This window comes from Corvus moneduloides, chromosome 1 (genome assembly GCF_009650955.1).
Source record: "Corvus moneduloides isolate bCorMon1 chromosome 1, bCorMon1.pri, whole genome shotgun sequence".
Lineage (NCBI taxonomy): Eukaryota > Metazoa > Chordata > Aves > Passeriformes > Corvidae > Corvus > Corvus moneduloides.
In genome coordinates this window covers 49,813,645-49,830,544 of record NC_045476.1, presented here as the reverse complement: position 1 = coordinate 49,830,544, position 16,900 = coordinate 49,813,645, and the positions used below count along the sequence as shown (strand labels likewise).

General features: G+C 39.8%; 1 protein-coding gene across 5 annotated transcripts in view; it reads right to left on the bottom strand.

The window, feature by feature from the left end:
- Window positions 1-7,442: 7,442 nt before the first annotated feature.
- OSBPL3 (oxysterol binding protein like 3) overlaps window positions 7,443-16,900 on the bottom strand; it is an 87,986-nt gene continuing 78,528 nt past the window's right edge. For all 5 annotated transcript variants that reach the window (XM_032109451.1, XM_032109479.1, XM_032109469.1 and 2 more), the window contains 3 exons: window positions 16,768-16,894; window positions 16,103-16,225; window positions 7,443-14,911 (listed from right to left, as the gene is read on the bottom strand). In XM_032109451.1, the coding sequence (XP_031965342.1) occupies window positions 14,815-14,911; window positions 16,103-16,225; window positions 16,768-16,894 (347 nt within the window). In that variant the 3' untranslated portion in view covers window positions 7,443-14,814. The remainder of the gene's footprint in view (window positions 14,912-16,102; window positions 16,226-16,767; window positions 16,895-16,900) is intronic.

The window sequence follows — 16,900 nt, the reverse complement described above, 5'->3', positions numbered from 1 at the left end:
TCCGTGTGCGTGGGGCGGCGTCCCGGCACAGGCAGCCCGCGGCAGGTCGCGGGGTGGGGCAGCCCTGTGAGTGGGACGGTGGAGAATTCCCACTGGGATGGCCGCACCCGAGCAGATAACACTGGCAGCTGTCTTTCCCTCCAGGTATTTGCCTGACAGCGATGATCTATGACACGATTGATAAGGACGTCTTTGTGACAGCCTCTCAAGCTCGGCCCGGATCGCCCTTGGTCAGAAACGCACGGGGCCAGTGCGAAGTCTGATGGAAGCAAGAGGCCTGCTACGATTTTGGCTGCGAGTTTGCAGCTCTGGGTTGGCACTGCGGGCCTTGCGAAGCCGCCGTGGACCGAACGGGAGCCCCCAAGCCAAGGTCCCCAGTCCAGGGACCTTGAACAGCTGTACTTGGAAAATGAGAAGTGTGGTCAATGGAGCCTGGGGGCAGGTTCATGAACCGCAGTGTGAAATGCTGAGCTCCGTCACAGTATCCCCTCTGAAAACACCACAAAAAAGAAAAAAAAAAAAACCACTTGGTTGTTTATGATGCCAAAGGAGTGATCCAGTGAGAAACAGATGAATCTGCAGAAACCCAAAGAGCAGTTTTCTCACGATAATAAAAATGAAATAAATTTTTTTCAAGTGTATCATGCTAGAGGCTGGGTACTCCCCTTATGGTTTAAACAGAGCATTTGAGGCTGGGAGTAAAGTCACAAATGTCACATCAACAGATCTTAAGGGACTAACACCCAATCTTTGGAACAAAGGGAAGGTAAAAGCTTAATGTCTTTAAATGGCCAGTCCTGGGTGAAAGGTATCAGTAAATGCATATAGCTAAAGTAGATCTGTTTCTTCCGTTGAGCTATGTGCAGTATCCAAACCTTCCAATGAACTTCAGCTGATTTTAATCTGTCACCCCTTTCTGATTTCACCAGGTGACATCCTTATTGATTCAATGATAAACCAGATTTCCCTTCTGGGGTTTCATCTGTTTACAGAAATTTGAACAGCCAGCCAGAATGGAACTAAGTACCTGTATTTGGGATGATTTAATTTTTATAAACTAATAAAAATTATAAAGCTCCATTCTTAGAGCCTCTGCCTGGGAAAAAGTACCCACACATCCTCGGGAGATCTCTTTTTAGGATCAGCACCGAGCTGCAGAATTACTAGCTCCAATAATAATCTGGCCAGTAATAGCACACGTTTCATAAGCTATCGTGTTTTTCCAGGGAGTGGCAATGTGTGATCCATTTCAAGTGCAAAAGTCTACTAAAGCATATTTTGAGAAATCGAGGCAGGAAGTTGCACTGAACCACATTGCCATGGAAATACTCACTGGGGAAGGAGGACTTAAATAAAACTAGTGAAACTTGCTGGTAATTTTAAGGACACTACCAGCAGTTGCATGGTACACCAAATAGAGGGTACCCACACCAGGAATATATCCATGTTTTCAAGAAAAAGTCTTCAACAGAAATCTCCTATCCATCTGAATGGCACCAGCTAACACAGGATAATTTTCAGATGCTTCTCATTAACTAGAAGAGACAGAATCATAGGTTGTTAGCAAACAGTTTTGGGGCTATGCAGCAATTAATTTTGAGGTTTCAGTCTGTCACAGAAACTGGCTGCAAATAAGAAACATTTAGGACTGAACATGCTCCTTGAGCTTTCAGTCTTCGTGGAAATGCTCTTCAGGTGCACTGCACAGTCAAAAGTCACAGCCTGTGATTACTCCACGACCAGCTGGGATGTCAGCAGGAACAATGTCTTATCAGAGAAATACAGAATCTCTGTGTGGTCTGTCAGCCACAGACTCCATCTCCTTAGCTGAAGCATGAAGTGTATCACTGCTGCGTTTGAAGATCCTTCTGCATTGCTCCTCCATGAGAAGATTGTCTTGCAGAAGGAGCAGAGCAAGAAAACGAGAAACTCTTGCCTCTGGGACAAATTGCTCTTGGTATAGGGCAAGTTCTGGCTGCCTTTTAAATAAGTGAAGTGAGGCAAGTGACTTCACAGCCACAACTTAAAAAATGAGTAATGCACATAATAGGTGAATAATAACACAGAAGATAGTAATCTGAAAGGGAAAAAAGACCCCAGCAAAATAGTTGTATGCTTTTTGAGTATGGCTGTGTGAAATTCCTCAGGTATGACATTGAAGAAACCACTGAGCATGCCACCACAAGATGTCAGCATTGCAGAATGGTTATTCCTACCAGAAACAGAAAAGGCTTTCGCATCCTATAAGCATTTGGTATTAGATTTTTTTTTTTTTTGTATGCTGGCATAATCTGGCCTTATTTTTTTCAGCCATTGACATTATGATGTCAGTACAAATTTAGTTGCAAGGGGGATTTCTTAAACAGCTTTTTTTTTTTTAATCTCAAATCTTTTTAAATTGCTTTCACAGCATGAACAGCAGTACTAATGGCAAATAATACCTTGTAGCCATCAATATGTTTTTGCAATCCAACCTGGCTAGAAAGTGCTCACTAAAATTGTGCCTGTTTGTTGAGGTGTCCAGAGGTCATCCAAAGGTCTCTGCTGCTGCACACTAGGCTTTTTTAAAACCCTCACGCTGGCTGGAGAAGGCTCTGCTGGCCTCATTTCTGTGGAGGAAGTAGGAAGAAAGCGTGAAGCTATTTTGGGCTTCTATTTAGAAGAGAAGGATATTTGGGGTAGCAAATCTCTTTAAAGGTGTCCAGCAACATAAGCCAAATCACCAGCAAAAGAATTAATTTCTTTTTTTTCCTCCATTTTGAGCAGCAGTTTTTGTTTGTTCCTTTATTTCTTTCAGATCAACTAACCAGCCTCATTTTTCTTCCACATTAAAATTCATGTCCTGTTTTGCTGGGATGCTCTGTACTTTTCGCCTATACCATTCTGTCCTCCGAAACATTTCCTGTTGCACACAACAGCTTTCTCACTCTCCTGCTGTTACAGCTGTCATCAGCCCTGCCACCGTGCCAGCAGTGACAGGCTTAGCAAGGGACTGTGTCCTGAGAAGGGGAGATGAGTGGGAGGGTGCAGTGAGCCAGGAGGGGCTATGTGAGTTTGAAGCAACCAGAAAACCATTCTGCTGTGTTTCTCTACCTGTTCATGTGAGCTTCTGTCCATTCTGCTCTTGACGATGGAAAGGTGACATCTTTAGCCCTCTGAATATTTTGTTCTAAGATGAGTTTGGCCACTCTTTAGAGGCTATCTTGTATTGCCAGGTTCAACTGTGCTACCTTTACGGACCAATATGAGGAAAACAGAGTTCACTTCTGGACCTTGTAGTCCCTTGGAAGGACCACTGGAGAGAGCCATGCTGAGATGCAGAGGGAGGCAGATGTGTTCAGTATAACCTGTTTGCTGTAACTCAGTCAGAGCTCTTTGCCGTGATCACTGATGCTGGCATGGGGGAAGCAGTGCTACGTCTGCCTTTCTGTAGTGTACATGTTGTGGCACAGGGCTCCCGTCTGTCATTCTCTCCAACCATGCCATGATTCTATGATGTGGCCCATCATATGGAGAACAGTTTGCAGGAATTTGCATGAACTTGGTGCTTCTAACTTTAAAATTTATTGTAGACTAGATGGAAGCCACAGAACTTTATTTCTTTTACAATATTGATATATGAAGACTTAGGAGAAGATAACATTTCTTGCATGTCTCAAAAGCCTTCCATAACAGTTTATTAGAAACCATCTGGTTTCATTAATGTTTTATCAAAAACCATCTGGCTGCTATATTGTTCAATCTATTTAGCAGTAAAACTTCCTCAATAATTAGCCAAAAGGAATGGCTCTCAAACTGTTGTGTAGGAGCCCTAAACAACTTTCATGTAGGTCCTGTATAAACAGTTATTTTTAAAGTATTTGACTACACTAAACCTTCAACATTAAACTTCCGAAGTCTAAAAAATGTATCAGTAATAAAATCTGAAATTTAGCTTGCACCTCATGCTTCTTAATTTTTCTTCTTTTTTCTACATGTTCAATTCTTGGCCAGTTGGAACAGAAGCTACAAAGTCAAAATGACCAAATGTATTTAAATAAAAAATACTAGGATTTTGTTTTTCAATGAAACCTTGCAAACAGAGGATACCTGTCACTATGCCTCCTAAAAATGAAGCCCTTCATATTTGCATCTCTGCACATGTACAGTTTTCAGACTGTAAGCACTCTGGCAGGGTTTCTGGCACTGCTCTGAAATCTAACTGTACAGCCCATGGCACCACATAGAGTTGTACAGTGCCTACTATTATGGGCAGCTAGGTAACTGATTGTAAATGCTCACATAATATACATTGTTTTAATAAATCCTACTTCCATTCATAATTATTCTACTGTTACATCTTCAGATCAGTAAAAAATGTCACCCTAAAATTAGGGCAGTTCATCGTGATTTTGCTATTTATAGACAACCTTAAAGTTACAGTGAATGGAAGAACTAAGGAAACTATATCTAAAGAACACATACAAAATTTAGGACAAAATTGGCAAAGCAACAGGAGTTAAAAGATCCCTGGGAAAGAACCCAGGGCTGAAGCCGCCTGTAGAGAGAAAAGCTGGGTGTAGTTTTCTTTGATCAGCTCTCCAGATTTGTTCTGTTCCATGCAATTCCTTTTGCAGCCTCTGAATGTGCATACACAAGCATCCTCAAAAAAACTCACTATCCACCTGTGGGAGCAAATGATCTGGGAAGAATTTTCTGAAGAATGGGCAGTATGTGATTGCAGTCCCCCACGGGGCAGCCAGCCGGGTGGTGCTTGTGTTGCGCTGCTGCAGAACTGGAGCATGGCCATAGTCAAACCTTACAAAGTGTTCAGAAGCTAACATTAATATTTCATTGAGTAACACCAGATGCATATTTTAATTTACTACATCTGTAGCAATAGCTTTATGATGATTTTAAACATATTTTCTCTCTCCCTTTTGGTTTTTGTGCCTCCTTTGTTTTCTTTTCTAGTTGTTTTGCCACTCCATAACCCCCCTTCTCATTACCTGTTAATTGCCAGCTCAGTCTCTTTTGTGGGAACAACAGCAGAAATTCCTGTTCCAGGGCAATCTGAAAGGGGTTTCTCCAGAACAAAAAAAGAATTGCAGTTTTAAGTGCCCACAAAGATAGAAATTGAGATTTTTGTTCAACAATCTTTGAAGCAAGCCATGGCCCATAAAAGTAGCAGATGCATTGAGGAGAAGACCACAAACAGGAAAGAAGTCAGTGGCTACGGAGGGTCCTGAGGATCAGTGAGGCTGCATTGCTCCTACAAGTGAGTCAGGATTCCTGCAGCTTCCCAGGGGCTCTGCAGCAGGAACTGCCAGGAGCTGTTTACACCTTCTGCTGTAGGAGGACAAAAGTTAAAACCCCACCCCATTTCACACAGGGATGATAGTTCAGCCCTGTTGGGTACCAAGAGGAAGGCCGCGTGTTTCTTCTTAAAGCCACTTCATTTTTCAGCTTGCTATTGCTCCTCCTAATTTTAGCATGTGAAGTGTTTGCTTTTCAGTGTCCTACAGGCAGTGGGGTAAGAACATACCTGGAATTTTCCCCATGAAAGGGAACAGCATGTAAAAGAACACAGTTCTTTTTGAAACAAGGAGCAAGGGCTGGAAAGCAGACCTCATCAGTGTCTATCAGTATCTGAAGGGAGGGAGCCAAGAGGATGGAGCCAGGCTGTTCTCACTGGTGCCAAGCAACAGGACAAGAGGCAATGGGCAGAAACTGCTGCACAGGAAATTCCACCTGAACACGAGGAAGAACTTCTTTACTGTGTGACTGACCCCACACTGGAACAGGTTGCCCAGTGTCCCTCACTGGAGACATTCAAGAACCATCTGGGTGCAATCCTGTGCCATGTGCTCTAGGATGACCCTGCTAGAACAGGGAGGTTGGACTAGATGATCCACTGTGGTCCCTTCCAACCCAACTGATTCTGTGAAAAGGCTGCAGCTGTCCTTCTGAACAGAGCAGGAACCACTACAGAGCAGTCATGTCCTGCAAATTTGTACTGGTGGTGGCTCAGGAGAGAGTCACACAACTCCAGGTTGTTGACACTATTTGTTATATTGCAGTTACACATACAGACCAGCTCTTTGCTATGCTGGAAAACAACCTCTTCTCTAACAATTGAAAGTGTAATTTATTTGCTCCATCACAGGACTAAAACTGGTGTCCTTGCTGTTTGTACTGCCCTTGTTTGTCTGAATGGTGCACTGATTTGGGTGAATGTCATCTGTAACAGGTGATGCAAGTACCCTTGGGAGGATGGCTTTCTTATTGCCAAAGAGACAACGCTTTGAAACTGGGAGATGGGATCGTACTTCTCCTGCAGAACCAGTTGCTGTCAGCTTGAGATGGGGCTTATTTGGTTCTCCCACAGTTACTGTCCAGCCTCACCAATGCCAACATACCACAGTGTGGGCAATACAGTTTCTAAAAGAGAAGGAAGACCAGCTGTGTCCTGAGAGGAAGCACTATCAGGAAAGGAAACAATGAGCAACCAGTACTGGGAAAGCATAAACTGCAGGTACTCCTTTTTCCTAGGACCTCATGACTGCTCGCTTCAATACTGAGAATCATATTTCAATATATACTCTTTCCTCTCATTCCTTTCTCCCATCATGTCAAACCACCAATTCATGTTGGTATCAAGACAAAGCACTCACATGAGCATCAGCTTTAGGAAGCTTTGCAGCTAGATAGAATTCAATGGAGCTCCAACTATGGCTCTTTTTTTTTTTTTTTTTTTGTGATGTGGTACATCCTCTTTTTCAGTTCCTGGTATTCACTATTCACAAAAGGTGAGAATGTAATATCCCAGAGTTCTCTCTCCTGCATGAACTTTAACTGAAGCTTTACTCTGTCTCCGAAATGAAAGGGGATGTGTCAAGGAAGGGCTAAGCTCACCATCCTTTAGTAACTAGAGAACTCAGAAAAAGTCAAGCTTGCCCTAACTAACCTGTTTGCAGTGCTCTCTTAGGCAAAGTCCTTGGTAAAAGATTTTCCCCACCAAAGGACTTCATAATTTGGTGCACTATTTCTGAACCTCATAAGAAAAATTGATTTTTCCATCCAAAAAACCGATATAGCTCTTAGTTGCCTTCACAGGGTTTGGTTCATTGACTGAAGTACAAGTAGCAAACAATGAATACAAGTAGGATGATCTCTTGACTTCACTCCATCTTCAATCTGTCAACTGCCGAAATGATAACAAACCTAGCAGTAAACAAAACTGTAAATCTCTTTCAGCTATTAGACAGGTTCTCATCTATTGATAAATCTACATAATTTTCCTTGCCTTAGGCAGCAATCTAGGCATTGCAGACATACCCTCATAAAAACCTAAGGAGGAGAGGATTTTTCAAGGCATGTACTGCAGTAATTCAATGTTGACTTACTGCAACCTTTATTTCTTTAACACAAGCTGAAAAGTAAGAAATTTTTAGTTTTGGAAATCAATTTTTATAAAGAAGTTTTAATAAAGACAAAACATGTTAACTAAGCAAAAACAATTGTACTTTTGAATTCTAACAGCTGGTTTTACTAGAATAGCAAGTGAAACATCAGCACATAAAATCCTCAAGGAGAAGTAGTGCCCTAATATTTAGAGGAAGACAATAATTCCTGGAGTCTGTGAAATTATGGTCAGAAACATCAGCAGATGTTCATACACAACATCTTGTGTTCCAAGAATTTATTACTGTTTCAAGAACCTGTAAAAACTTGCATCAACGAACCCACAAAGACAAATTTTCAGTTAACTTAAGCCTCGGTTACGCTCAGCTCAGTAGAGCAATATTGATTTATTTCAAATAAGAGTCTGCAAAAAGTAATTTCAAATATTTCCCTTGGGCAGAGTAAGCAAAGATACAAGTTCATAAGTATACATCAGAATTTGGTATCTGGCCAGCTTTTCACCCCATTTAAAAATAGAGAGTAACCCTACAAATTCTTATGCATACAACAGAGGTCTAAATTAAAAACCAATAAACCAAGCACAGAGAGCAACATTTGCAACATGAAAGGAATATAACAGAGGCATAAAAAACAACAACAAAAAAAACCAAGATGTGTTGGTTACTATGTAGAGCAAGCTTTGCTCAGCTGTCAGTGTTTTTCCTCACGCTATGAAGGTTTGAATCATTTTGCAGTAAGCAAAATGACTTTAAAATAGAGATTACTGTAAATGAACAGACAACTGAGCTTAAACACAAATTGGATGCAAGGTCTATACATGCCAAGTTTACCTTGCACTTCTGTAGGGGAGGACAGCCTGTTTTGTCTGGATAGCACTGACCACACTGTGGGCACTTGGCATGGTATTAGCTTGAAGGGGCAGTCATGAGAAATCCACTCCATATCCATTTCTTCCTAAGAGAGAACACCTGCTGCCCTAGGTGTTCATGAGGAGGGCACCAGTAATGAGCATCCATTGCAGTCTTCCTCTCCCTTTTATAATTATGAAAAAATATTATTGCTTCTATAAACCACAACTTCCCTAGCAACTTGAACTAAATGCTAGTTATTTCCAATTAAACCACATCAGATCTCTATGAAATAAATCAGCAATGAAATGATTCCCCCTGACATGATGAGAAAGTTCCAAAGTTCTTAACCCAACAGAACCAAAATGGCTGGATTTCAAAAAGCCAGGAGCTGATTCTTGCCCAGTATAAAGACTGTTTTTCTTTTGGCCTCTGTCCTAATTCTGCCATGTATAACAGCTGAGGATATTTTGCATGGTAACAAATTTATAGATCCAGTTTTCCCAGCTCTTCCTGAAAGCTCCATGTTCCCTCCCACCAAGTCTTTGTAGACACTGAGGCTGCAAGGTGCTGCAGAACTGCAGTCAGGAATTTCACGTTGGTCAGGAGTTACGCTCACTGTACTCCCACATTTTTCAAGATCCTAGTCCATCCATATTGCATCTTATACACATGTGGTGGGACTGTGAGACATACTTGAGATCGGATTGGCAGAGCTGTCCTGAAGCACCATCTCTAAGGGAAAAACCACCACATTGATATCCTTTCTTTCCAGTTATTTATCCAGTAAATACCATGTTTCCTTGTTTTTAAAAGTTGTTTTATGAAGAACATTTAGGTTGTGGTTTCTGCATTCATGCTAAAGCGTAATATTTATGCTGCATATCTGTCTGCTAAAAACTGCTTTTAAGAACAAGCTGACAGCTGTAAATGGATTCCATCAGCTTACCCCTTTTCCTGCCCCAGTGTCTGGCACAATAGCCATGCAGAAGAGCTGTAGAGAACAGTACAACTGGAACATTGCACAACTACCAGACAGATTGTAAGAGTGATAAATAAGGGTTCTAGCAGATGGAAGCTCTTTCCTACTTGCCATTTTGCAAAGTGTAAAAAAGCACAGATCACTGCAGCAGTGAGATTTGTTTCAGCTGCCACTAACAACCTTGGAAGAAAGATGCTTACAACCCCTGGGAAAAAGTCAGGGTGCTCTGTGACCTTTTGCAAGTATGATTTATTAACATCCAACTAAATTGGTTACAGAGATAAAAATAATAAATCAAGCTGTGCATCAAGGTACTCCAGCATTATTACAAATTTTTAGAGTGAAGCAGAAAACAGGGATGGTCCTGACTACAGAGACTATTCTCAAATATCTGAAAGTCAGTGATAATTCTTATACATAAGATACCGTTCCTCATTCTGAAATCACTAATGCCCTATCAAAACAAACAACAAATTCAGCATTTAGCAGCTTTGCTTATGTAATACCTCATACATGTGGTATGTTTTTCCAGTACTGGAACTAGCAAAATAACTGTTAACACAAAGACTTTCAGACTGTCAGGGATGCCAACCATCTCCAAGGTGTGGAGCTGACAGAGGTCATCACCTCTTGTGGATCAACATCCCAAACAAACACTCTCATAAGCTTTAATACAGTGGGTTTTTTTTTAACACATGAAAAACACCAAATCCACAATTTATATTAAAAAAAGGAGCCATTTAAAATAATTCTTTAACATATGGCAACTACTTATGTGGAAAATTTCTCTTATTGCTTTCAAAAAGCTGCAGCGAGAATAGCATCTAAGAACTGAGCAGTACAGTAATACATTTGGTGGCAAGTTACAGCATTTACTAAGTTTCAAAAGATAAGCCAGATAATGTGCAATTTCTTATGAGCCCACAGCTGCTGGAGTAAGTTGCACCCATCAGTAGCTAGAAAATAGAAAGGATGGGCTAGTGAACACTGTAAATTTTATTTATTGTAGGCATAATTCATGAATGAAAGCACGCTACACCAAAAAAACCTTTCATTTTAATGTAATTCCTTTGAATAGCACCATCTCATTCTAGCCCTTGCAAGATGTATTCAGTTATGTGGACGAGTTGGATGTCATCCTTCTCTCTATTAAAATGCACCATGGGTGAAGTTTTGCACTCCTCTTCAGCTTGCCCCCTCTGTGTGAGTTGTACACAAAAAAGAAGCCATACTGAACAAAACAAGGTATGTTCAAAGTTTCCTGCTCTGCCAAGCTGGTCATTTGGAGAGACAACACGAGATTTACACAAAAGCAGATGCAAGGACATTCATAATTAGGATCTGCTCAGAAGATACAGCTGCATATTTCCATAGCACACTACCCTTACCAGGTCTGACTTCAGAGTGTAAAAGTCTTGCTCACTTTCAAGGAAAAGATACAGAAGGAGGCCATTATGCTTATGGGGAAAGAATAACTACAGCCTCTAGGCATGATTTATCATTTGTTAGAATGGACTGTTTTCCTATTCATCAGGTTTTTTTAATAAAAAGAAAAATGGGACACTGAATAAAAGAACACATAGAAAACCTGAACAGGACTGTAAACAGCTGAGGGCAAGTAGGGGGCATGGGAAGGGGTGAGGTCTTTGTTAGGTTGGGGTTTTTTGGGGGAGTTGTTTGTTTTGAGACCAGCACTGGACCTTTGTGCAACATGAAAGCTGTCCCTGATTGGGCCCTAGTTCTGGTCCCATGAATTGCTGTACAGTGATCTGGATTCAACACTAAGCTGCCAGATAATAAGGTGTTTGCAACTATTACATCCTTCAGGTTTTAAAAGAAAGCATCAATTCCGTTTCCAGTCCTTCAGAGAAAACTGGTTGGTAGAAGAACAGATCTCCAGGACGTTTCCTTATCAACATTTGGGCTGATTTTAATCTTCCTTCCAGGCATCTAACTTTCCAAGCTCTGCATAAAGAACCTAAGTACAGACTGCTGGGTCTGTATTTCAAAAAGCATCTAAAAGGAGTTGATCAGTGCTGACAAGCTATCACACCAAGCATATCTCAGAGAACAGAGATCCACAAAGGAATGCAGTAATTAATGATGGATTCTAGTTCCACTTGGTCTAAAGGGCACTTGATGCTATCCAGAGTCGCCTCCTGAACAAGTGATGCTGTACCAAAATCAGAAACTAAGCATCAAGCCTGCAAATCTGAAAGTAGAGCTGTGGGTTTCTGTTCCTAGGTAAAATATTTCCCTGGATTTTTTTTCTTTCTATGCTTTGCAACTTGAAAACTGAAGCAGGGTTTCAACACCCAAAGGCCTGAGCTGCTCCACCTTGACGGAAGTTTATACCAAGGGTTTTACTTTGTGAAGAGGCACAAAGAAAGGCAGAGCTGGATGAGTGCTTCTCTAAATGGCCTCCAAAATCATCTTAAGTGATGTTTATAAAGTCATTAAATAAGAGCGCTATAACAGCAGGCAAGGGTCATCAGGAAATTTTAAGACTGATCCACTGAGCTACACTCCTTGGGGGATCACAGCTGTGTATGAAAGGAAGCAGTTAAGTTGCTGATTTTTTTTTTACTATTCAGGGTAGAAATAGTGGGTAAAAAGTCCCTCAGTGTCAGTTATTAAAAATAACAGTTGTCTTAATTATACTGCAGAAAGCTAATATAAATTTTGCACCCATTAACACAGCTGAAGTTTTCGGGGAGAAAATTACCAAAATTTCATATTTTTCCAAGAATAACTTTATAGAATATATTAAGATTTGTGAATGTTGAATATATTTACATGCAGAAGTACACAGAACTAACATCAAGACAATTTTCTTCCACTTCTTAATATACAATTAACAGATGTTTAACAACTAAACCCAATTGTTTCATACAAAAGTAAGCAAGGAAAACTATACTGCAGTTGGAAATGTGGGGTCAGAGGATAATTCACAACTGGTTACATTGCGTTTGGAGGCGTGTATTTCAGGTTTACACTTGTTCAATGATTTTGCTTCATGCATTTAAGAAATGCCCTGGATTATTCTCAGGCATTTTTATGGAGACAATACTAAAATTCTGGAGTTTACTTTCTTGATATGAAAATTTTGATGAAGAAATTTTTATATAAGGCACTGCTCAGCCCAATGCTTCTTGTCATTAATCCCATGTATTTCAGACAGTTTGGAGTTTTAGAGAAATCAGACTTGGCACTGCCAGTCTGATTTCTCAAAAATCATGACTCAAATACTCCATATGAGATTTGTTTTGTTTAATACCTGTATGGGGGAATCCCCTCCACACACAGACTATACAAACCCAGCAATCAGATCAGACAGTATCACAATAGCTGCCAAATATGACAATGAGCAAGCTTAATGCAACTTCCACAAATTTTGTTCCTTTTCTTAAAAGCTTTTATTTCCTCTACCCTCCTTTGTTTTTAAATGAACCTTATTTTTAGTATAAATTGTAATTACCAACAGCAAGGATAATTACAATTGTCAACTCATTCCTGTGCGGATCTTGACAGTTAATACAAGGATGCAAGACAGGAAGGGAACAAGTCATGAAGAGAACCTCATTTTCCTTGAAAAGCCAAACAGCCCCCAAAGGTTAAGATTTCCTTTGGAATCAAAGCCCAGATTTTGTCTTCATATAAATGTGAACCTTGTCTTGCTGGCGTAGTAGTCAAGTTTTTCAAAGACATATTAATTAGAAATAATTATGCTAACTTCTTTGGTAATAAATCACAGAAATGATGGTGAGGCAGAGATGCTGGGCAAAACAAAAAATGGTGAAAAAGCATTCACCTGCCTCTGAGACAATGAGGCTTCAAGGTAACAGAAAGCAAAATTCAAATATACATCTAATCTGACACCACAGATATTGCTTAAAATTGAAAGTCTTCATAGTATTTCCTTCATGTTACATATAATACATGGATCCATTTTTAATGGGATTTCTCTAGAACAATGCAGCACAATTGCAGTAAAGTGCAAGCTTTTCTAAGCTACTAGTCTGTCCTCCTAGGAGTCTACTTTGTCCATGCCATGTCCAGTTGTTCCAGTTATAAACCAATTTAACATGCTAGCATTTGGGTTTCTTTTGCGTCTTTACAGTGGCATGTACAGAAAGAAAAGGGGGTGGTGACAGAATACAGCTCTATCACATGGAAAACTGCATTGCTGCCAGAGAGTTGCAGACATAGAGCAAATTTGAAGAATTGTGGATCAGGCTTGGGTTGCAGATAGGAATGCAAATTATTCTGTTAATGACTATGGCATTGTGATTTGATGGAAAAAACCAAAAATACTGCCCATCTCTAGAATCTTCATTCAAAAGTGAGGCGTCTGCTACATTTGTTTCCTGCTAAATTTCTGACCTATGGTTTAGTAGCTTCACAAATTGAGTCATATATATAAAATTACAGGAAAGGGATGTAATTGATGTAGTGCAAGACACTTAAATATTTATCTGAACATAACAAACAGAGGAAGATCAAAGACTCCGTACACTTCTCCATAAGGCAGATGGTAATTTTTTAAATATAAGATCTTAAATATGTTATTTATTTAAGAGGTAGAAAATATCAAAATACTAGGAAAAAATTTGTAGCTTAAAACAATCAGTTTACTTACTTTTTAAAAAGTCTTACTGTTGCGATTTTTAGGTTAATAAAAACAAATGAAGCTATGGAAGCACAGGATTTCGTGCTCTGTATAGGTATCACTTACTGGAAAAAGAGAGAGCTTCTTCATCTAGTCAGTGCTCAAGCAGTATATACAAATGATCTCCTCCTCTTGCCCTGTTGGGGGCTATAAATTTGAAGTGAAAGTTTTTCCCACTGGAAAATTTTGGCGATTCCTGACTTTCTAGCACTACATTTAACCGGGTACAGTTTATGTGTAAGGCAGTAGAACCACCGACGTAAGTTCAGAACTACCTCTTCCATAATGCTAAGAAGAAAGTTAATAGAAACAAAAGCTTACTTAAATCTCTCCTACAGACAGCAAAAGATCATACTCAGATTCCAGCACTAGCTGATAATCTGTTTTAGCAATTTATACCAGCCCAGAGACAGCTGAACTACTCATTGCACTGTGGAAGCCTACCTACAGTTTACCTACAGTTTGAGTAACTAAGGCTTGCACTCTGATTCCTCAGTACAGCTAGGAGATGCTGATGCTACTGTCTCCAATACAATTCAGTAAGGCATAATTCAACTCAGAACTGACATTATTACACATCGAAAAAGTAGTGTAAAAGCTCCTCTCTCTTCCATCTAGCTGTTAACATTCAGTACTATTTATTAAGTATTTTATAAAAAGAAGTTAGGATATTTATACATTCAAACAATCACTGCAGTAGTTGAGTAAAGGAAATGAATTATCAGTTTCTAAATTAAGCATGATTCTGGAGATATGCACATTTGCACATATGCACACACGTACTCTGTATGTGTGTGTGTATATATACATGTGTATATATAGATATAGATATATATAGTTATATTTTATATGTATGTCTTTTAAATCAGATCCAAGAATACAGCACAGAATATCTTCACTTAGCTCCTCTTTCACCAAAGGACAGGATTGTCCAGTTTGGAAAAACCAGGTTCTTTTCTAAGGTCCATGTAGGTTCCATTGCTCACCCAGGAGTCATCACTGGATTTCCTATCAAAGATTAAACAAATGTAAGCTTATATTTTCCATCCATATGCTGTGTAATGCAGCGTAGCACCATGCACAGATACCAAATCCAGCCCATGAACCAGGAGCAGTGCAGCTCATTACAGCCTGCAAACAAGGCAGTGCAGCTTGGAGAGCTGAACGAGTGTGTCTGCACCGGGCCATGGAAAGGCATCTCAATAGCCTAATGTTCACCTGAGAACATCACTACTGAAGAGCCAAATGCGTTACTTTGCATCTGCTCTAATGCTTTTGCTATATAGTAATTAAATTCTTTATTCTGTCATTTAAATCTACAGCATAAATCTCAGTTTTCAAATCCCCATTGTAAGGATTCGAATCCTCATTCACAATTCTCATTGTGAATACACAATCACAAAGTTTTAGACTTTGCCTCTATCCTGCTTCCCTTTAGTAGGTGTGATTGGCATGTGATGAGTTAGCTCACCCAGCTTGTCAGAGATGTAGTAGTCTAAGACATTCCCTTTTGCACCAATTTAAAACATTTCTGTGTTCCTCAGAAGTACAGGATATATGCATCCAGAAAAAATAGGATCCCAGATCTGCTAATGGGCCCATACAACATTCATCTTGGCTCCAGCTCTTTCAGTGCAGAAGAACAGAGAAGCTGGAGGGCAAAAGACCACATCCTTGCTAGCATTCCTTTTTGTCTTTCAATGGCTGAAGTCTCCCATTTAATTGATTTACAACAGGAAGAGATAAAGTGCCCTCAGAATGATAATTCTCTCCTCATAAAATAGGGGAAACATGTTCAAAAATAGCCCTGGAAATGAAAGGCTCCAACTCTGCACATTTCCACAACAGGCAATCCCACTGAATTCAGCAGAAGTTCAGCAGAGGTAATTTAGCTAAATCCAGCTACTTCACCTTGCTTGAACCAAAGATGCTACATTCACTCAAGCAAATTCAAATGTAGACTAAATATCAATTGCCATCAAGCCAAAAAAAAAAAAAATCAGGGATGCACTAATGAAAAAGCAATACATTAATTCTGAGTGTTAACTAAATCTGGATTATTCTACATCACCAAAGTACAAAACCAAAATATATAGAGGAAACCTGGAAAATACTGGAGCCTGCCACATGGCAATTTAGAATCAGATCTATAATAATAATTTCAATAAATGATAGTATATGATAATTACTATCTAGTACCTGAAAAACCTGGGCTGATGCTCTAGATTGTTTTCTTCTAGCACCTTCCGTCGTTCTCTCTGTAGCTGCTCGATCCTCTGCTTTTGTATTTCAGCTCCTTCAATATTCCCTTCTTCTAGAAACCTGCAGCAGCAGTGATATGGGACAATTGGTCTCCTGCCTCCAGGAGAATCTAATCTTTCCAGCAGGTATTTCACAGTGTTTGAAAGGGAAACAGCTACCTCTGCAGACAACTGCACTATGAAAAAGCACTTAAGGAAGACTAACTCTTGTAACAAGCTCAGAGTCAGAGTTATATTAGATTCTTCTACTTGGAAATTTGCAGAAGTAAAAATTTCACGGCAGAAGGAAGTTTCAAGTGTCTCAGTTTTTGGTTATTCAAATACTGTATGCTCAACATCCAGTACCTGAAGTACTGAAGTTTTAACATCCTTGGAAAGGCAGTTATCTAGAAGCATCCAAGAGCCAATTTTAGGACACACTTCCATAATGACTAGAGCCTTTCTCCCTAAGTGATTACAATGTCCGTTTCAGATGCACATTAATGTAAAAATAGAAACACACTGCAGGTATCTACACAAAATAGTCTTGAGTCTAGGGTAAAGTGAGTGTACAGAAGATTAAGAACTATTTCAGGAAAATATTTCAGAATTTAAGCTTCTTACCTTTGGTCTGGCCTAAAGCGTGTATCAGTGGATGGGAGTAATGACCTGGTTTGCAGGTCCAGTTCATTTAACTCCAGTGCAAATTGAGTAAATCCATACCACTGTTCATAATCTTTAGGCATCGGATCTACAG